This window comes from Gymnoscopelus braueri, assembly GCF_963280865.1.
Source record: "Gymnoscopelus braueri genome assembly, chromosome: 16".
NCBI classification, from domain to species: Eukaryota; Metazoa; Chordata; class Actinopteri; order Myctophiformes; family Myctophidae; genus Gymnoscopelus; species Gymnoscopelus braueri.
This window is the reverse complement of record NC_137616.1, coordinates 22,534,690-22,557,950: the sequence shown is the minus strand read 5'-3', so window position 1 is coordinate 22,557,950 and position 23,261 is coordinate 22,534,690. Positions and strand designations below refer to the sequence as shown.

The 23,261-nt window shown below is 43.1% G+C and overlaps 1 protein-coding gene across 2 annotated transcripts in view; it reads right to left on the bottom strand.

Moving 5' to 3' along the window:
- The window catches only part of LOC308103841 (exostosin-1), a gene marked incomplete at both ends in the record, with an annotated part of 287,013 nt that overhangs the window by 74,454 nt on the left and 189,298 nt on the right, over positions 1-23,261 (bottom strand). For both annotated transcript variants that reach the window (XM_080454020.1, XM_080454021.1), the window contains 4 exons: positions 2,387-2,523; positions 10,481-10,600; positions 17,941-18,048; positions 22,889-22,982. In XM_080454020.1, the coding sequence (XP_080310146.1) occupies positions 2,387-2,523; positions 10,481-10,600; positions 17,941-18,048; positions 22,889-22,982 (459 nt within the window). The remainder of the gene's footprint in view (positions 1-2,386; positions 2,524-10,480; positions 10,601-17,940; positions 18,049-22,888; positions 22,983-23,261) is intronic.

Genomic DNA, 23,261 nt, shown 5'->3' with positions numbered 1-23,261 from the left:
ACTTTTGAAGTATGGCACATTTTGCTAAATTAACACTTTTTTCTTTTTAGCAAATCCTTGCATTTTGTACAAATATCCATACTATATCATTGAATATTTATAAAAATGTATAGTATGCTGTACTGTAAGTCAAAAATGTTTTGCTGCTCTCCGTCGGATGAATGGTAGCTTTCACAAATCAACAGATTCACGAAAGTCTAATCAAAGCTCATGTCCAAGAACCAACTCCAAATTTGCCCTGTGATCACACCTTCTTTGCACCCTTTGAATCAAAAAATGTTTTCATATGCCGGCTACATAAGTCAGTTTTCTATTTGCCTGCTTACACAGTACATAGTGCTACTGCCTTTCATTTAAATGTGATGCTTTGTATAGAGTGACAACAGTAGCAAGTAGCTTCAGTTCCTAGTACACATAACGACCAACAGCGCAGGGTATAAATCAGAGGTGTCAGACTGGCGGCCGGTGGGTGAAGAGGTCTATTCTGGCCCGCTGGATGATTTTTGGAAAAAAATTATATGTCCATTATTTATGTAGTATTTCTGATGCCACTCTCACTGCTCTCGCTGTCTGTACCTGTCTCCTTCTCGCCGGCAAGCTTGTTGTGTAAACACCATAACAATAGACAGCAGTTTCCTTGCCGCTCGCTGCTCTTGCTTTGCATAAACTAAGTCATCAACAGACACAGTATAAATTTAATAGAGTACTCAGGTAACCATTTAGCCAATCTGAGACTGTTTGCTGCTGTGGTTCAAAATGCTGTACAAGAAAAGAAAAGTTGATGTCGAAGGTTATTCAACAATAATTGGAAAGATTGCTTTTTCTTCTGTGAGTTCAATGGCAAACCTACTGTGCAGTGTGTCTCACTATGCTTGCATCACTGGCTGTTAACTCACTTGACCCTATGAGATGTCACACACACAAAGAAAAATATGACACATACAGTACACAGGAGGACACAGAACTCAAAAAGGTAAGCTATTGCGATGTGTAAGCAAAATGCATTATGATGTGTCAAATGTTGTATCTTATGAAGGATAAGAAACACAATTCGTTGAGTGTAACATTTTGGAGTTATAGCAGGGGACAATGTTCTACATTTCTGTCTGCTAATGTTACATTTCAAATGGTTATTAATGGAAAGGGTGGGGCTCAAAACAAAATGAGCATACGGTAGTTTTTTTTTATCTCTCATCACACAACTCGTTCATAATAAACAGGAATGTAAAAGTGAGATAGATACTAATTATCTCTGCTGACCAGCCCGAACCTACTAACTCCAAAACGCTCATTGTTCAGGAAACGAAAAAACAAAATATGCGTTTTTCAGGAAATGAAGATAACCTTATGTTTTTAAAACAAAGCAATACTGTCTCATCAAAGTTGGTATAGTGACTTTATATATCGTCAGATACTTGCATGTGTCATTATATTATCACCACTTTACCCAAATCCAGCGCAAGTGGAGATAGTAGTTTCAGACGAGCAGAAATCAAGCTGAAATGGAGTTAGGTGTCCAAACAACAATAGCTCCACTTGCTGCTGAGGGAGAGGTTTCAAAAGGGTACAAATTTCCAAAAGCTAACAATGGATCTCCAAGCTCACAATGCATCACAACAACGTGTGAATTAATGCCCTGATGCTTCATGACACTTATATAGGCCAACAATAATAAACAGGGACTTTAAATATTACAATAACTTTTGCAAAGAGGGTTTCACAGAATTGGAGTTTCAGTAGAACTAGCGCGAGTCGCGACAGAAATGCTATCAACTCCTTTCTTCTTGTCACATTGCTCTCTTCATTAAACACTTCATAGATTTTAGAAATATAATTACTTGTTTTCATAACATTAGTCCTGTCACTACTAACACTCACTATTGTCTTGGGAAGGTTGTAGACAACCATATCTGTTCACCTGAGAGTTTCACACAGAGAATGTAACGAGCACCGAGATTCATACTAAGGAAACAATCCCCTGCTGGCTTCTCACCTTTACGAACACTGTTCATTTGTAGTGTCTGTTTCAGCTTCACCCAGCTGATGGCTGCTCAGGTTTGATATATATTGAGCGCTTGGGGGGAGCAGTGAACAGTGAGTGAGACGTTTGTCTTCTCACGGACACCTTGACATACAGTATAGCCACAGGGCCGCGAATAGAACCTGGGACCTTCTGTTTCCCTGGTGGCCTCTCTACCCAAGATGCATTTTAATGCCAGTTACTTAGAAGTTACAAATAACTTTCTACAGTCTCTATACGATCCAAGAAGTACAGTAAGGATGCAGTTTTACAATCCTTGGTAGTCACCAAGGGGGGACAACACGCTGGCAACGGTACAACCACCCAATATCTCTTTTTAAACGTTTTCAGTCACGGCTTCTATACATACCCAGTATGGCGTAGTAGAATGGGAATAGGCTGGGGTCAGTGGAGAACTGGGGCAGAGCGTACAGGCCACCGGGCAGCGAGTTCCACAGCAGCTTGCTCCTCGACACGTGTGACTGGATACGATCCTGTATGATCTGAGTGCAGAGGTGGATGGAGGGGGCCGGTAGAGAGGTAACACAAAGAAGACAGGAAAGAGGTAGACAGCAACGGACATAGGTGGGAGGAGACGTACAGAGAAACGGAAGGAAAGAGGGCCATGTGGTGTAAGGAGACACAAAGACAGAGGAAGGAAAACGTTCAAAACCTTGAAATATGGGTGTTGTAATAGTGTGATTTCTTTGCTTATTATCTCTTCACACTATAGATGTGTAGTGTTTTCTCACTGGCATACAGTGTGTTCCCAATCTTTGTATTTTACCAGCATTTGGCTATGGAGAGTTTGCATGCTTTACTAAAGTGGGAATGTGTGAGAGAGAGAGAGAGAGAGAGAGAGAGAGAGAGAGAGAGAGAGAGAGAGAGAGAGAGAGAGAGAGAGAGAGAGAGAGAGAGAGATGAATTTCCCATCTCGACACTTGGAACCATGTTATAGAGAGGTGGTTAGCAAAATGATTGCTCTCTTGTCTTTCTGTACACAGCTACATCTGTTAATGCCACTGTGGTTACACTTGAAATGAAGCCCATCCTGCCACAATAATTGACAAGCAAACTCATGGAGTCTACATGATTGCATGTGGAGGCTCTCCAAGCAGACACATGGCCCAACTAACTTCAAACTTTTCACTAAAATTCCTCAATATTCTGCCTCCCAGCATACCTGCTTCCCATACCGTTACTGTACTTGCAGGATGTACAATTAATATCAAACGCATTATGCCCCAATACTTATGCAAATCACTTCGCCAGCTCGCAATTTACTTCCGGATGGTTCTTTTAACAGCCAATCATCATCATCTGCGACAAAAAATGAGCACCTTCGTTGCCACATCCGTGAAACGGGCAAGAAACAAGCGATGCCGTGGTCTATGCAAACGAGCCCCAAAAGCGCGCCCAAATAAGCCCAAAATCGCTTATACAAAAGGCAGACCTGGCAACGCAGGCTACGCCAATCATGTGTGAGAGATCTACAGGCTATGGGGCAGAGACGCTATGTGCCACACACCGTATCTTAGCAACAACGAAAGCTCTCATTGGTCGTGTCATGCTAAGGGCAATTTCCAGATAGCAGCATCCAATACTCGCTCAGACACACAGGCACAGCTCGCTGCCGACATCACACACAGTCAGACGCAGTAACGGCAGGGCTCTGTGATAGTTGGGCGAGCTGAGCTGGACAGCACAATCACCTTCATTTCTCGAATAAATCGCCCTGTCATTCATATTGTCAAGACTTTTAGGTCACTGCAGCCTGCTACTAATGTAACGAATGTATATGTCCACTACTGTGATAGCGTTCGTTGTATTTGAATGATTAGTGGCCAGGTGCTTAACATGAGCCGTTAGCATGCGGCTAACGCTAACGCACTTTCACCGTAGCATGTAGCTAACGCTAACGTGGTTGTCGTGGCTGAGGCAGCTGTGAAATCACTTTGTCAACAATGAACGTTAGTGTGGTGAATGTTAATATTGCTGCTCAGTTAGTACATTGTACATGGTGTATTGTGTGGGCTTGTGTGGCTTGTGGAGAACTATATGTAGCTCCACAGTAACTCCAGTAACTAACGTAATGGCAGCTCCGCCCCATGCGACGCACGGCTATACTGCATTCGGTTTTCAGATACTTTCGGTCATATTAGGGGAGAGTCAGTGAGAGCTGGATAAACGAGGTAAAATGTGTCAAATGGAGTCTGTACGGCTGTCGATAAATGAACACATGCAGGGCCGCACCAAGGGTAGTGCGAACTGTGCGGCCGCACAGGGCCCCGCGCTTGGGGGAGCCCCGCAAAAAACAGAATCAGATTTATTAAGAGTTATAAAAAGAAATATCCGCCCAAAACCGCCAAAAAATCGCGTGTGCGAGGATTGGGGTGCACGCGACTTCGCACAGGGCCCCGCATTTCTCCCAAACGGCTCTGATCACATGACGTCGGTGGGAGAGGAGATATTGTGTGTTTAGGACATGGCTGAAGCGGCTGTGCAATCACTTTGTCAACAATGAACGTTAGTGTGGTGAATGTTAATATTCCTGCTCAGTTACTCCATTGTAGATGGTGCGCCCACATAAGCCCAAAATCGCTTATACGACAAACAGACCTGCCAACCCACATCGTACACAGCATTAGCTGCTAACGTGGCCTGCAACTTGGATTCTGTTGCTGCTGGTTGTTAATGCAGCCTGCTAATAGCGTCTAAAGCATGTATGTGAATGTTTATGTCCATTACTGTGTTGCCGTTAGTTGGGTTAAATGACTATTAGCCAAGCGCTGCCTATAATGAGCCGTTAGCGTGTAGCTAAGCTAACGAACGAGTAGCGTTAGCATGCGGCTAATGCTAACGCTGTTGTCGTGACTGAAACGGCTATGTTACAGATCTTACCAACAACCTGTATGAACGTTAGTCTGCTAAATGTCATCAATGCTACCTAATTAGCCCGTTGAAGAGTTTCATTTTAGTGTATTTTGTGGGTTTTTGTCACACAATGTAACATGGCAGCTACGCGTTGCTGCACAATCAGACGGCATCATGGGAAATGTACTAATTTCTGCTAATTTCGGTTCTACTGTGTTAAGCTTGTGTTACATTAATGCTGCTGTGCATGCTACCAAATGAGGTGGTCACCCTACCACCGTTTGTGACCACCGAAACGGGCCTTAGGTGGGCCCCACCTAGGCAATTCTATGTGGGGCCGAGGTGGGTCTTAACTGGGATGCCCATGTGGGCTATAAGTGGGTTCTACCTGGGCCCTAGGTGTATTCCAACCAACCAGAGTGCAGTTGTCACGTCAGGGCTCTCAATACTGCACATTGGGGGAGGAGGAGGGGCGCAGGGCGGGCACACAGATCGCTGAACCAATGGTAGCCCACGGATATTTTCTCTGGAGATTTAAAATCCGACCCTCTATTGCACATATCACATGCGCTACAGGGTCTTTACTGACCGAGCCATGGCCCCACTGGCTACGCCACTGATATGCACTGCCAAGTGGGCGCGGGCGCTACGTGGGCGATAGATCTTCGGCCCCGCGCAGCGGGGCCGAAGTTCTAGTGTCTATAATGCATACATTCTTACAATGCATTTATAATCTATAATACTTGAATAATTATAGTTCTAAGCTCACATAAATATTCAGAATGGTTTAGAAAGTGCTCAGGGTTCCATGGGGCGGTTTCTAATGGACCCTTACACGTCTGTAACTCTGAGACTGTACAAATGTAACCAAATGGACCCACATTTGTACACTCTCAGAGTTATGGGGATCCTTGAATTAAACCGTTGCTTTAACCACTGCTTTATCACAAATTGCTAGACACTCACAGACCTTTTCTTTTGGCCAGGATCATAGTGTATTATAATTCTCATAGTTTTAATATGTTACAAATAGTAATTTTATAATGCATTAGAATCACTGTTATAATGCATTATAGTGTAATTATACAGTGTTATAGGCAGATTATAATGCATTACAGACATGGGCTTCTTAGAAAGTGTAATGCATAACCCTTGAGAATGTAAAAAAAATACAGAGAGTTAAAACTCTACCCTGCATGCACCTGTCACCCAAAACCACACACACACACACACACACACACACACACACACACACACACACACACACACACACACACACACACACACACACACACACACACACACAAAGGATGACAGGTTTCATTCTGTCTTGAGGATGAGGTGAAAGCTGGTGAGTGACACTAATGTTGTAGCTGAGAAAGCTCTCTGTCTGGATGAAAGGATTCCTTCACTAATGGCTTAGGTACTGTAGTATCTCTGTTCTGTGCTGCACTGTTTTTGTGTGTGTGTGTGTGTGTGGGGGGGGGGGGGGGGTAGATCGAGGTAGATGCACGCTGGGAGGCAGAAGTCCATATGCCTTTTTTATGCCCTCGTTTTAATGTCCAGAAAATTAAAGCCACCCTTTTGACACAAAAAGCCAAAATATATAGTCTACTCAGAGCAAGTCAGTCATTACATTTCTTAACGTTTGTGGTCAAACATCTGTCTATCTAGTAGGCTATATATATGCAGTAACATAAGTGTAACAAGTAATAGTTAAACTACCATCTATCAAAATAGGACAGTATGGGAGACAGGAGGTGTTCTAAACTGAACTTAAAAGATGGGTGTAAATTATACAGGTGTGATTGATTTACTTATTATCTCTTCGCACTCAGCGCCGGTTCTAGGCTGATCGGCGAGATTCCTCTGATGCGCCCCGCGCTCGCGCACATTTTTTTTCGGGTTTCGGGCGGATTATGACACGTTTTTGGCTACTTTATTTCGGTTTTAGGGTTAGGGTTAGGTTAGGGTTATGTTATTTAATTCTGATTTTACCGATTTATTATCATTATTACTATTTTTTCCCGACTTTTTTTGCCGCCTCTCCAAACTGCCGCTCTAGGCGGCCGCCAAGGTCACCTGTATGGACGCGCCGGCCCTGTTCGCACTACAGATGGGTAGTCTTTTCTCACAGCTGTACAGTATGTTGCCAAGAAGTTGGGAGGGGGGGGCTTTCTCATCAGAACTTGATCAGAAGGAAAGTTATTTTAATAGGCTTATAAGACATGGTTGGTTAGTCTTGAAACATTTATTTTATTTTGCGATTGCATGTTTGATATATAATTAAGAGTGGGTCCGCGGGACCGGCCGGTGAGCCGGGTCCAACGCATTAAGTCCATAATAGTCCCAGGGGCGCGCCTCGCTGTTTGTACCACCAGGTCCCTGACGTGCTTCGGCCGCGGCCTGTCTCTTAACTTAACGCCCGTGGAGGGGTGCTTAATAATAAAGCTGCACTATGTAACTTTCCTCTTTTACCCCAGATTTGAACCCAGTTTCCTGCGGAAGTGCTGCAATGCTTTACCATTAAGTTTATAGAGCCTGCCTGCTTGCTCAGGGGATAAATTGAATCTTGACCATCAGGTCAAAATTCGTGTCAGATTCTGTGTCTAGGTGAGACACGATCTAAATGTCTCAATAGAAGATCAGGGAGTCAAAATACAACCAAATCCTAATTGTATAAGTTATATTGTATAACATACAACATGTATAACATACTCATACAGATTGTACAAAATTACATTTTATTCATTAAAAAAACATATTTGTGGCCAACATAAACTCACATATGAGACTTGGTCAGGTCAGGACCCCTTGGCGTCACTTAAGCATCATTTTCCAATGTGTAGGCTGTAGGGTAATCGGATAAACCGCGCTGTCATGTGACTGACCGATCTGTTGTTATCAACGTTGTATGCATAAAGGTATAGCAATGGCTCAGGAGGTGGAGCAAATGGAAGGTTCCTGGTTCAATCCCCAGCTCCTCCTGGCTTTGTGACGAAGTGACGAGAACAAGGCACAGAATCCCTAACTGCTCCCAGTGGGCAGGTTGGTGCCTTGCCTCAAAACGTCCCTTTCCCCCTTGGCCTCGGCGCCTGGGACGCCAGGCCACATCTGGTTTGGTCTACTTGGCGACGCCCCACGACCAGTCGGCTTGGGCGCGCAACACAAACTGCAGCAGACACACTGATGCAGTGATGCAGATTTTAAGATGCCAAGACGGAGAAAAAAAAACAATAAACAAAAACAAACCATGGCAGAAACGCACAAAAAGAAAAGCTTTTTGCAAAATAAACGATAACTATACGATTTTTGGTCCAGGATGATGAAATTCTCTACTGGGGTAAGAAGCTCTTATTAAATTGAGTTTGCGTAGTGTCATACCTGAAGCTGTTTCACTCATGATATAATTTCTCTTTCATAACAGAATGATACATGCGCCAGATAATCCCCACATACAAAATACCAAGAGAGAATAAAAACGTTTCAGTCATTCAGTCATTAAGTAATACACAAAATAATTCCGACTTCAGGTTAGTAGCCTTTTCATAAATGATAGGCTATTTGTACATAGGCTGTCTTGAAAGTTTAAATGTAGAGACATTCAAACACAAATGTAGTTGTAGTGTAGTGGTAGTAGTGGTTGTGAATTAGCAAACAGGACATTCAGTTTCCTTTATCCTCATAAACGTTAATTTCACGCAATTCTTTTCGGCAGGTTATATTTTTTATTGCTTCTCATAAGCACGCGTCCTTCTTCCCCGGTGTGGACGGTGCTATCCGCCTGGAATGCGTCGCCAAGTTACAGGTCAAAAGGGCCGGTCGCATGGGTGCCTCCACCGTTGGTGTATGAGTGTGTGGGTGAATGGGTGAATCTAATGCACAATGTGAAGCACTTTGTATAAAGGTGCTATAGAAATGCAGGCCATTTTCCTACTTCCACTAGCAACATTCTGCCACCTCCTAAGTGGTGAGTTCCATGGCTTTGTGTTGCGTCAGTCAGAAGGGTGACAAAGAGTGTGTAATATAACAGTTTAATGTGTTATGTCTCGCTGGCTTACATACCCTCAGAATTCAAGATTCAAAGATTCAAAGATTTTAATCGTCAAATGCTGCCAGACTATGCTAACAATGTCCTACATATATACTGAGTATAATAAAAGGTATAATATGAATAAGGTAATACAATTTATAATACAAGTAAGGTACTAAATAAATAATACATAATTTAAGTAAACCTTATTAAGTGTGGGGGGGGGGGAACTGCATCAGGGGGTGATTTGATTCCATGGTTAATCTAGATTCCACAACAATTTCTTCCACCTCTTTGGTGGCATGTCCACAAAGAACTAACAAAAACAACAGCAACAGGTGTATTGGTAAAACCTTTTATGAGCATCAAGCACTATCACAAGTTAGACACCACAGACTGGCTTGATGTTAGCTTCCTGCATAGCTAGCTCTAGGGCAGGCCCTACCCCATAACAGATCAAATAAATGATTTGAATGATAAATTAAAAAACAACTGCTCATTCTGAGATGTGGTGTCTCCCAAAACATTGAAAAGCTACCTTGTCACTCACAACGCACACACGGATGCACACATGCTCGCACGCATACCTGCATGCATGTATGCGTGTGAGCGCACGCACGCGCACACGCACACACACACACACACACACACACACACACACACACACACACACACACACACACACACACACACACACACACACACACACACACACACACACCAGATCCTCAGTGTGTGGCTATCAACAACGGCTCATTACACGTGTTTAGCCTAATGGCATGATACTGGCTCTGAGTTTTTTAGCACATCTGGACACCAGTGAATGACCGCCAGTAGACCCCAGTCTAATTTCATACCCTACTAACCACGCTGGCATCTGGTGACAACACTGGTGTAGCCCTAGTTTCTGCTGTGGCTTTAGGGTCAGTTCTGCTGCAATGGAGTGAAATAATGGAAAGGTATAACTTCACTAAATGAAGATGTACCACTTTAACCACTTAAAATGAATAGCAAGAATAGCCGATCTGCAAGTCAATAATCTGAATTGTTGGATCTAGCCGTGTTGTGCAGTGCACGAGCGAAAGGCGTGGACATTTCAGACCATTATGACCATACCTATTGCTGCTCGGGATGGTGCTGCAAATTTGGAAACGCAGTTTGCAATTTAATGCGGATTACAGTTTTTCAGAACAAGCTATAATTGGAGGCACGAAACGTCTGTTGTTTAGGCACACTTTTGTGCAAAGAACATCCCGTCCCCTCAGCTTTGGAAGGAGCCGCCTGGGTGTATTTAGGACACCCAAGATGAGTAAAATGTCAGCCAAACTGTTAATACACATACTGTATGAAAGCAGCATGTTATTCAGAGCAAATTCTGTCAGTGTCAAGTGTTCATTGGCTGGAAAATGTAAGATTGCTTTTGGAGGTGAGAGTATTTGTATTTGGTGCTGGAGATAAGAATACAACAGGTTGCTTTTTAATAAGTAATGCTCACCTCCCTCCCAATATTACATCTAAAGCCCCTGTTTTAAGAGTGGTTTTGGCAGGCTTACCTCCAGCGTGGTTGAGACTATTTTGGCTACAGAGGAGAAATATGCGTCCCACAGGAACTGGGTCTGTTGGCGGAGAGCCAAGATGCGTTCGCGGCCCACGGACCGGGTAATGGAGGGAACCTGGCAGAGAGAGAGAGAGAGAGAGATAAAAGAGAGAGAGGGGAATAAGTTGGATTTTAAACAACGTCGAGGGAGAGAGAAGAAAGGACTTGGCTGGAGAAAGTGAAAAAAGCGAGTGAGGGAGTTGGAGGATGAACACGGGTAATTCTCCGTGCTCGAAAGGAAAGATTAGAGGAAATCCTTCATCCTCCGGAGACGGGCAGACGTGCTCTGTCCTCCCGCTGCCCTCTCTGCATCCCCGCCTGCCGTCCCCAGGGGGAGACATGGCCATTGCAACCACTGATTGTCTCTTGTCCAGCACTATGAAAACTCTCACCCAGGAGACACGGGGGGACAGGGGGACACGGTCTAGGGATAAAATGACCTTGTTACTATGGCCGAGACGCACTCATCAACAGGTGACAGGGCTGTGCCAACCTCCATATTCCAAAGGGAGTAGAAACTGTGCCCAGACCCGAGGCAATTAAGGCAGACAGAATGCCCAATGAGCATTTGATTATTATTTTAACTAGAGGTTCGCTGTGCGGCCTTCACACCTACGTTGCACTGCCAATCCAACCAATATGTCTGAGTCATACTGTCGGGGTTCTTTGTCAGAGTACCCGTTGTACCCGTCTGTCTGTGTCCCTTTTGTGCACATATATGGAGATGTCTGTTTCTGTCTGTCTACCTGATGTCATCAACCCATATACAGTATGGGCATACCCCCTTTTGTGCCCATTTATGGAACTGTTTGAGCCTGATGCCATGACAACACATTGAGGTTAGACAACGCACGCCATATTTGGGTGTAGCCGGCCAGTCCTGTTAGGCATGTACTGTATGCACATACCGGTATATATAAAAAGACATGTTTCTTCTCACTTTCGAAAAAGAGTGAGAAGGACTGCTGTCCTCCAGTAAAATAACAAGACCAGGAGACCTGGTTCTGCCAGACCCAAAATGAAGTCCTAGTATGTAACACACCTACAAACCACTTTATAACTGAAGTTCATGATGTCATGAATAGTTCGGGGACGTCACAAACTTTTTTTTGGCTGGGGCCGGAGGACAAATGACCCCTGCCCCTTGGGTCTGGCAAAAAGGTAGAATTAACACCAGCATTATATTTTGGCCTGGGCTAAATACATTACATTTAGTTAAGTTTAGGCACTGTTATGGTTAAGTATAGTTGTGTATTTAGTGTGGTTAAGGTTAGGGTAAGGATGTAGGGAAGTTCTGGTGTGACTTCTAAAGGTAAGATCAGAACACAGATATTTGGAACACTCATTGCAGTTCCAGCATCCTTAACTCTATAACTAGAAATTAGCTGTTGCCTGCCAAAGACGTTTAAAAACGTCCTGAAAAAAAAAAAAAAAAAAAAAAATCAATTTCCAAAGATTTGCTGCTCCATCCACTTCAATGTTAAAATTGAAACGGACAAACAATTCACAATGTTTTTTGGTTTGAAACTACTGGTTTTGAGCTATTTTCAAACATCAAACAACACATGACAACAAGGTCAAATTGACCTCGTTGACATTTGTGAAACCACACCTGAATCTCATCTGTGATTAGAAATTTTCTGGGGATCAATCATACTTGAGAAAAATATTTTGTGGCTATGCGAAAAGGTACCAAAATCGGTCAAAACCCTGGCAGAGGCTACAGACTGTTCTGAAAAAACTCTGGCAGGGTAAAGGTCCTTACACACCGGCGAATGTGGCGAATATACGCAAAATTCGGACTCGTTTTTCCGCTTTTCCGCTTTTTCGCGCCATGTAGGCTTGCATTGACTTTATAAGGTTTTAAAAAAAAGCGTATTATTCGCACGAAAAAATCGCCCCGGTGTGTAAGGACCTTAAGAGTTAACAGGGATGCATCAATGGCATGTGTAAAAAAAATGAAAAAAAATAATCTATGGAGCAGGTGATATCACACAATAGCAGCATGAGGTGTCAAAAAAAAGACAATTTTGAATTTCATTGTTTGCATGTCAGACACTGTATAGGGGAGTACAGATACAAGGAAAGTCAGGATTTAGCTGTAGCCTTCCCCAATAATACAAATGAACTTTGCTCTCTGATGTAACAATTCTCTGCTTGTCAGTGGATCTAGGGATGTACCACGGCAGCCATGCTGACATTGTTTTTGACAGGGCTGTGAGCTTTAAAGGTTCTAGGACATTCATTTTAATTTTTTTAAATTTTAATGTTTTTTTTTTTATGACCTCAATTACACCCAAAAAATCTGAACATTCAGTGGATTTTCTGTGGTCTGGGGTTTTCTGAATAATTAGGCTGAAAAGTAATCTGAGCTTGGCCCTTGGGCAGTGAAGTCACAGGCCATTAATCCCGCCCACTCTCCTCCTCGCCCCTCCCCTCCCCTATCCTTTCCTTTGGGGGGGGGGGGGGGGGAGCAGAGGCGATGATTGACAGGCAAAATCCCTCAATAGCGATCCCTCAATAGAGCAGAGGCGATGATTGACAGGCAAAATCCCTCAATAGCGACACCCGCAGGCAAAGATTTATTTTTTCATTGCAGTTGAAAAGGCTTTAGAAATGTGAGAGAAAAACACCTGCCATCACTGGAGTGGATTTTTTTGTTAAAACCTTTTATACACATTTGAAGGACCATGACAAAGACTTTTAATGTGTGGTAAGACTGAATGTCATGAAACCTTTAATGGTCTCTCTCTCTCTCTCTCTGTGTCTCTCTCTCTCTGCCATGGGATATAAACGATTTGATTGATAAACGATACGATTGATTTTAAATCAAGCAAATTCTCATCCAATCTCTCTGAAAGTGTTCATTGTGCTAGTCACTGGGGGTGCTGGGGATTGTTGTTCTTGGTGATGAAATTGAAAGTAATGGGATTCAACTCTCCAGGTGTTATCACTCAATTGGCGTATTAAACAGTAGGAAAGAGTGTGTGTGCGTGCGTCTGTGTTGTAGAGAGAATGAGGCCGAATGAGACGAAGAGTGAGAGAGGAAAACTAGTTCAAGCAACGTTGAACTTTGGTGTGTGACTCTGAGAACAAAATGACAACAAAGAAGGTAAATCAAGGTGTTATACAGATGGAGGTAGATCACATACAATCCACATGTAATCCACCATGCCAGGTCTCCACTGCAGCACTGCAAGATCACTCATTTCATGCTTCAATGTATCCAGTCCAGATGATCCACTTCCATTCAACAACAACGAGCCCCAAACGGTAATGAACGCTGACTAAATTGCTTTGAAATTACATCTAACTTGAACCTTAGCTTTGGGGGAAGCCTTCGGGAGAAGCTCCGTCTGTTGACTTTTTTCAAGGAGCTTACTGATCCAAATCCTCATTACTGGAATGATAACAGCCTGATGAGAAACCAGCAGGGTTGAAAATTGCGGGGACAAAGAAAGATCACTGACATTTTACGGTACGTCCCATTCAATAGGATTTAAATGTGATATTAATAATGCAATAATAATAATGCAATTGGGTTTTTTGTTTCAAGACATTTTTAACCCTATACTTTGTTCCATGACAAAATAGTAGCTAATCTACTAGTGCTGCGAAGTGTTGTGAGATTGTAGATCTGCTATTTTCACTGTTCTGAAAATGTTTAAAGAAATATTTCAATAGAATTGTAACAGTTGTGAATATTATTTATTACAGTGACAGTCCTCACTATTTTGATATGTTTAAATCAGAAATGAGATTTGACCAGAGACCAGAGCCTATAGTATGTGCAGTACGTTAATGTAGGTGTAGGTGATTGTAGGTCAATCATTACTCAGAGGAGGTTTAGCTGAACAATGGTTGCTGAGAGCTCAGAGAGAGAGTGTCCCATTACAAATAGGACCCAGATTAAATCCCCATTGTAGCTATGTGTCCTTGAGCAAGACACGGAACCCCCACCTGCTCACTCACTCTAAGCCGCTTAGGGACGAGAAAGGTCTCCCAAAATGGATTTGGTTCTGTCATGTTTCACTGTTGAGTGTTCTGGAAGCATTGTGGGACTAATAATGTCCTCTAACTCAAGCCAGTTTTCAATGGACTCTCATCCTAGTCTAAAAGCCCAGTCAGTGATACAAATAGGCAGAGTTCGAGGAATGGGGTTAAAATTCATGCTTCTGCTTTTTACACCCCCCTCTGTTAATTTTTTTAATTGATGGTGGAGACATGTTTTATACCTGCCAGTTAGGGTTAGTTAGTCAGTCAGGGTGAAATGGATGTGGGCTATATGTGACGAGTTGCATCATGATCCAAGGAATGCAGATACTTTCTTTTTTTATTGTACGATGAACTGTTCAAGAGTTATAGGCCAACACGTTAAGTAGCGTGATGATGATTTGAAAGATTTGGCCTACTGGGAGTGTGCATGCAAAGTTTGACGCCGATCAGTCCGAGGTTAGCTGCATACAGATGGACACTCACACACACACACACGCACACGCACACGCACACGCACACACACACACACACACACACACACACACACACACACACACACGGACAGGGGCAAAAACATAATCTTCACCTCCGGTATTTTCAGCCTGGTGAAAGGCAAGAAGGCCTGGGTCCTCGCTTCACTACACAAGAATTTGATCTTACAACAAAAGACAATGAACTTCAGTGCAGTATCAACTGCTTCCTTGTAGGATATCGCGGGCCGGATTGAGATGGTCCATGTGCCGGTTCTGGCCCCAGGGCCGTAAGTTGCCCATATGTGTTTTAGAGCGACGGCTGTTTTATGTATGAACTTTTTCAGAAGGCAAATAGAGAGAAACATCACATTCGGAACAACATTAGCGCCTGTGTTGGGAGCTCTCTTTCAATAAAGTTAATTAGTGGGCAATTACTGCATTGGCTTTGAAAGGGAATTTTTGTTTTCCACAGGTCAGTCGGTCATTGTGTGACTCATGGAGCACTCATTTAATTTCCATTACCACTAGGTGATGATGGAAAGATAATAGAACATGCATTCACCCAATACTTCATTTGATTCACTAGACCTACAGTAAATGAAGCATTAGGTGAGTGACTATGTATGTGTAGTATGTTGCATGCAAGTCAAAGAGAGAAAGGGAGAGAGGGCTATAATCACACACAGATGATACACAGCACAATCCCATAATGTGTGCATTCACACACGCACACGCACACGCACGCACGCACGCACGCACGCACGCACGCACGCACGCACACACACACACACACACACACACACACACACACACACACACACACACACACACACACACACACACACACACAGAGTGTGTACTGTTGTTCACATTAATAATGTGACATTCAGGTGTCAGTAAAGGTCAAGCAGCTGGCAGATACTAATTCAGGAAGTAATTAAAGAAGCTAAATATCATACATTCCATGGGATGGTGTAATTAAAGATTACAGGGGGGCACCCAAAGCTTAAAATCAATATTGAGAATTAAATTAATTAAATATTGAACTTTATGAATGTTGCTGTTATGTGCTTGCACACCTCAGTCTACAGCAATACTATTATTTGTTCACTAATACTTCTTCTGTCTCCGGTTTAGTGTCTACAGTACACTGCCTTGCTGGTTGGCTCTGGTAGGCTCTTGGCTCTAGACACTCACCTGTGCTGTATTCATTGTGATTGCTCTGCCTGTCCCAGCTGTACCTCATGCTTGATTAGGGCCTCAGGCTATACACGAATCCACGGAGCGCTGCCCTGCACGCAGCCATTGCTGCGGTGTCAACGCTCCGCGGACGAGACACCGCAGCAATGGCCGCCTACAGGCAGCTACAGGCAGCGCGTCTGTGGATTCGTCTATATAGACCATAGATATAGAAACCTAGATACCTCATTGGCCGCTGCTGTTCATTGGAGCGACCTGTATCGCGGCCGCCATTTTAGAGGGGGCACGCTGCCATTCAAAGTGACTACTGGGCACTGGCCAATCACAGCGAGTTGACTACTGGCCAATCACAGCTTGTCTAACTGACTAGTTGCTGCGCGGCTGCCTCTTAAAGGGTTAAGGGCTGGGTTACAAAAAGACCCGCCCCCACCTGCCTCTGATTGGCCTACAGAACATCCCCTTCTGTGACGCACGCGGAAGCTTCCGCTTGGAAGCTGGTGCGCGCCCGAGATACAGACGCCTCAGAGCCGGAGGAGGCGTCTACCTTTATGTGTATGATAGAGACACACAGCAGCCTACAAATTCACGCCCACTATTGAGACAGCGCACCCACTCAAGGTACGGGAGAACGATGTACTGCAGATGTCAATGTAATCCATATGAGAGGATATGAGAGTTAGCCTACTTTTAAAATAATCCTATATGAACTGGAGACGTAACAGTTGCCGCAGACATTTAAATAAAAGCCTTGCACTGTAAATTTTAAATGTCTCACTTGAATTGAAAAGTTTATGTGGATACTCATGTACAGAATGTGCTACATGAGTTTGATGTTGGTCGATGACAACAACTAAAAAGGTTAGTGCAAGTGCAAAACTGCTGTCTGTCTGTATGCAGGGTTTGATTTGTAAAAGTGCTATTTTCACTATTTCTGGGACAATCATATATACTTTTTATGTTTAAAAAAACGTTGACAAACTGAAACTTTTCAAAGTAGGGAACAAAATAGGGACGGCAGGGTTGTGGTCAACATACATGTTAAATTAAATTGTTAAATGGTGATATTATCAAGCATAGTCTGAACAGAAGCAGGGATAAAACACAGCCCCACCAGCGATACAAACTAATGAATGAATGAATCAAAAGCAGAGGCATGGATTCCCCCCACCTCCCATCAGCCACAGTAAAGGGGGGGGGGGTGTTGGAGATGGAGATTATGATAGGCACACGGCAGCCCCATATCAAAACTGAATTAGCCGCAGATGAAAAGAGACAGTTCATCTATTCCTTGATTCAACATACTGTACAGCAGTAAGCTCTGTACACTGGCCTCTTCAGACTGACTATCTATCTACAGTATGTATGCATGTATGTATGTATGTATGTATGTACTGTTTCGCTACGTATGAATGAATGAACCATTGTAAAGCGCTTTGAGCACTTGGAAAAGCGCTATAAAAATGCAATTCATTAAAAATGCAATTCATTACGTTCGTCTTTTTCTCACTTCGCTACTCAGTCTGGCCAGGGTCCTATTTGACTCGTATTTCGGGAAGTGACTTTTTTTTTTACATTGGACAACACTGGCCCCCCCACACAGACCAATCAGAAGCTGTGGGTTGTTTTCACCCGTTTGTGCACGGAGATAGGAGGCTTTCCAGACTGTGAAGCGAAGTGAGAAAATTTAAACGCAGAACGTAGCAATCAGTCTGGATCCCAGGCCCGTCCATCATTGATATCATTCTACCTGCAGTAGCAGTCTCTCATCTCCGATGATGGCAGCTTTCCTCCAGTCGATGACTTCAGAGAAGGGAAGCTCCCAGCCGTTACTCAGCAGAACAGGGATGCAGGCCGCCTGGGGGTGGGGGTGAGGGGAAAAAAACAGGGGAGGTATTTTACACAGGGACTGCAGAGGAGCAGAGGTCAGTGAAAACCTGGTATACTCCCTGTATTCGGTGCTAAAAGGGAACCAGGAAGAGGAAAGAGGCAGATGACATTGGGATTGAGAAGAAGCAGGTGCTTTGTGTGCAGTGTGCTACCTGGCAGCTATAGGGTTAGGGTTAGTTGTAATAGCTGACTTCCTCCTTTATGTGGATCTGGTATTCAGTGGTAAAAGACAGATCTCACTTCTTCTTTCAAGACGGGACATCTGAGATTTGGAATAAAATGTATTCCAAAGATACTATAATTAGGTCCTGATTCACCAGGGGTTTATAATAATAATAATTCAGTATTTTTTGTCACTGTATATTTGCACATACGTGACATTTGTCCTCTACATTTGACCCATCCTAGGATGTAGTGAGGTGCTCGAGAAGCTGTTAGGGATTAAGTGTCTTGCTCAATTAGACACTTTGCTGAGGACTGGAATCAAACCTGGGACCTTTGGCATCACAGGCGGGCTCTCTAACCTTTCAGCTAATGGCTTGCCTATGGTTTACAATGCTGAAAGTAGGCCTACAGTGCACAAATGACCAAATTGGCTTGCCATGCTGTAGATGTCATGTACAAGTATGTCACCCTTTTGAAGATAGCAGTTATTTTCTAATAATTCATGAAAAGCCCTTCAGTACTGATACACAAACCTTTCGAGCATCACACAAACTGCCAAACTGCCAACCGTACAATTTCAACTTTAACTGAGACTATCTAAGATTAAATCCATTGCATCCTTCAACTATTGCCTTCCCAATCAATCAATCACCCTCTTACAAAAAAAAAGAAAGAAATACAAGTGATTTCCTGAAAAAGCAATCTAAGATTAATATTGACAAAACTCATGCTGATGTATCTGTTATCATTGGATACCAGTGTATGTATGTACAGTATGTGTGTGTGCGTGCGTGTGTGCGTGTGTGTGTGTGTGTGTGTGTGTGTGTGTGTGTGTGTGCGTGTGCGTGCGTGTGCGCGTGCGTGTGCGTGTGTGCATATAAATGGTCCTTCAGGGCTAATACACATGAAGAAGCTGGTTTCTGCATGTAATTTTAACGCAATATACTGTATTGTATATATATATATATTTATATGTATATACAAATGCAAAATTCTACAGGTAGTAGTAGCAGCCAAAACCCTACAACAACAAGCCCCTTAAATCTGCTGTCAGGCTGTTATAGGGAGCACTACAAAAGAAAACAGTCGATAATATGTAAGGTTGATCCAAAAGTTTGAAGCAAAACACTCAGAGAATCCTCTTCCCTTTTTTGTGCCTCTGCAAAGGGATTTGTCTTCTTATGCAATTTTGTGTCTTTGAACAGGCTCCAAAATTTAGTTTTACAGAAACCAATGTGAGGTGCCAAAAGATTAAGTCTGTGTGTGTGTGTGTGCGTGTGCGTGTGTGTATGTGAGTGCGTACGTGCGTGCATGTGCACCTTTTCCCGCTTTTTTGTGTGTGTGCTCCATGCACAGAAATATTTGGAGGATAAATGACTACTACCTCCCTCATCAGAAGTGCTTTTAATTTCACACAGAGGCCCTCTGTGTGGCTACGTTAAGTCATTTAAAGATTAGGGTTCAGCAACAATTCATCATCTGTGGTTATTATTGTATTAGGGTAGAAGCTTGCGTTGCACTACACAATCCGTCTGTATTTAAAGGAAAATGCTTGGTTTTATTGAATTTTTCATATTTGGTTTCTTGGCTGTACACATTCACGACACAGTTGGTCAGTGCACACTGACCGTGACATGTATGCTATTGTCACATTGAAAGGGCTCTGGAACTCAACTGAACACAACAACTGAACACAACTCAGGGCAGGGGGGGGGAGTTCTGTGTCGCTGCACAAGCGACTCCTACATGTTGGTCTGGAGGCCCGTTCAGCAGGGAGCGGAATGCACTTACTCTGCCAGACTTCTGAAAAATGTGTTTTCATATGATACCAATAAGAACTTAAAGAATACTACATTAGTTCCATTGATCAAAGCCGGAATGTAATTGATTGATCATTAAAATAAACATGCTGTGCAAATGTACGCGGCCCACCCATCGGACCACTTAACACGGCAGCCAATACACATAGCAATGTATATGTTATACATTAAGCCACAACACTACATCATACATTTAAGAGTATGCACACTTAGTTAACATTGTTTGATAATTATTGTTAACGCTGTTGGTTTAAGTTGTATTAATTCATTTCTCTTTGATGAGAACCTGGCTGCTTCCTGGAATGGCAAAAGATAGGGATGAGGGTGGAGCCAGCTTTCATATAGAGGCCCCAGCGTTATATAGAGAGAGAGTTGCGTCACTAGCATAGACTCCCATTGTAAGAATGGAATGCGGAAGTTCTCTTTCTCAATGAGATAGTTCCAATGTTTGGAACTACAGGAGGCAACATCCCGCTTTGAGATCAAAGCGTTGACGCAACTCTCTCTATATAACGCTGAGAGGCCAAAGCCAAGGACCATACCAAGGACTCTAATAGAAAGGGAGGACTGGGGCTTGTGTGGGTGGGTGGGTGCCGTTTGGCTATTTATTTGTACTGTCCCCCCCTGTGTGTATTTATTAGTTTGGTCCACCAATATGTACTGTAAGCCTCCCTCATGTGTCATTATATCAAGTCTGTTAGTTGAGTTCACTTCCTGTTTTGTTCTGTTGACCTCTTTTAAGGGTTTCTTTGTTGGAAATTAAACAAAACTTAGTTTGAGTTTGAAAACCTGTGTTTCCTTATGCTTTGACTGCTTGGTCCCTCACTGCATTAATTGTACAAATGGGTCAAAATAACATTTTATTCACTAAAAATTTACATATTGTGCTCCATTTCATGTAATGCTTGCGCAAAAGAAAAAAGGAACAAACTTAACTTTTTTGTGAAACTTGACCAGACCTTATCAAGGAAATAATTCATAGAACAAACACCTAATATTGGACATCATATATTCCGAATTTTTCTTGCACACTGAGTGAACGATAAACTGTAAAATAATACCTCCTATTCATAACAGGGGCATGGAATCTTGTGAAATCAATTGCTACTTATGTATTGGATACATTGGTAACTGGATATCAAGCCTCATATTCAGCACAAAGCAAAGTACTGATTTGGGACGCAGTGTAGTTTGCATTGTTGACTTACGGCTTCAGACTGACGTCTGAACTGGATCCAAACACTGCAGACGGCAATGTGAATTAAATTAGCCTACATATTTTACACCACAGTCCAAATTGCAGAGATATGTTAACACATCGACCGCCAGAGGTTAATCTCATAATGTACTCACCAGTGCCAAGGTGTTTTTGTTGTTTTTTAGTTTTTTTCATGTCGCCATAGATCTTGTTAAAATCCTTAAGATTGAGCCGTCAACGGTCTGTTTACATCCGCGACATCCCACTGTATCTCCCAGTGAAGACCACGTGTCAAACGGGGTATCCATGTTGTAGTTAGAGCGGATTACGTTAAACAGTGAAATGCGAGGAGAAAAAACTACAGGAAGAGAATTGAGTTTCAGTTTCGTCTGTAGAACGAGAGCGGACGTGATCGTCAAAACCGGATCCCAAATAATTCTATTTCCGGTCATCAAACCGGAAACGGAAGTGGATCAAAAAAAATTCGAAAGTGAACCCGGAAGTGTTTAGCGCGAAAAGACCGTGGACCGTAGGGCTACGGTCTCGGCGCTTAACAGTTGGATTTAACGGACCGTAGGACTACGTTCTTGGCGGTTAATGTGTTAAGAGTGAAAATCTCAATAAATTGACATTTTCATTTAAAGTTCAAGTTAGACCAGGTTCTCAGTCTGGAGAAGCTGAGAGATTAAATAAGATTAGTGGAATGCCAAGTGCACGACTGGTGACCTGCTACTGTACGCCGATTCACATAACGTTTCCTTGATTAGATCGGCCTGATCAAGAAGGCCTTCTTTTTTCTGCTCTGTTCTTTTGTTCTTGTAGTCTCCTGCTTTCCCACAAACAGGTGGAGATTGACATGGTGCTGCACAAAAGCTCATTCTGTTTCAAACCTAAATGCCTTTTCGATGTTGGCTTTTCAAAGACTCGCCGCTGAGATCTGAGTAAGGGAGAATCCACAAGAGCCGGCACATTGAAAGCCTCACTCAGGCAGGGGCAGCTGTATCGGTTGACGCAAAGAGTTTCAGTTTGAGGTTCAGGGATTCGTTTATACAAAAGGGCTCACTGTCAATGTTGAAGTACCAGTGTGCGTGTGCATGTACTGTACAGATTCACAACAAGTCAGTCCCAGACTTAAGTGCTTTTCCACAGAGCCAGGTCATTGTTGTCTTCTCAGAATACACTGCTGTAAGCACAACTATCCCACGTAGAAAAGATATACTGTATACAGTACACGCAACACATGTTAGAGGAAATATACAGTATGTTCATTGGCTAAAGAATATATGTTAGGTTGAACGGGACAATTTGAAATAAAAGTGTTTGTTGATATTTCTAGCGATCACCCGCTCCTTCACTGTATAGCAAACATTATTGCATGTGAGCTAATAACTCAAACCTTGATTTTAGGATTGTTGCTGACAACTGAATGTACTGTATTGTAGATGTGTCTCTCTCTCTCTCTCTCTCTCTCTCTCTCTCTCTCTCTCTCTCTCTCTCTCTCTCACACGCACACACACACACACACACACACACACACACACACACACACACACACACACACACACACACACACACACACACACACACACACACACACACACACACACACACACACACACACACACCTGTAAGGCCTCCAGAAAGCGGAAGGAGCCCAGACGACGACCCCGGGGCACAAGGCAGAACGTTGAATTGTGAAGCAGCTCCTGGTAGTCATACCTGCACAAACAGGAAGAGAACAGGTTAGAACAGAGGAGAAGGGTGGAGGTGCTGGAGTGGAGAAAAAAAAGAGAGGGCCTCCCCTCTCTTATGAATGATAGACAAATGATAGACAAAAACATTTGTGAATTGAAGGCAAGACAAGACAAACTAAATATATATACTTCTACACTTTGGGATGTGACAGAGTTGAAAAATAAACATCAAACAAACAAACCGAGATTACAGAATACAGTACAATAGAACATTGGTTCACAAAGTGAGGTCCGGAGACCCCCA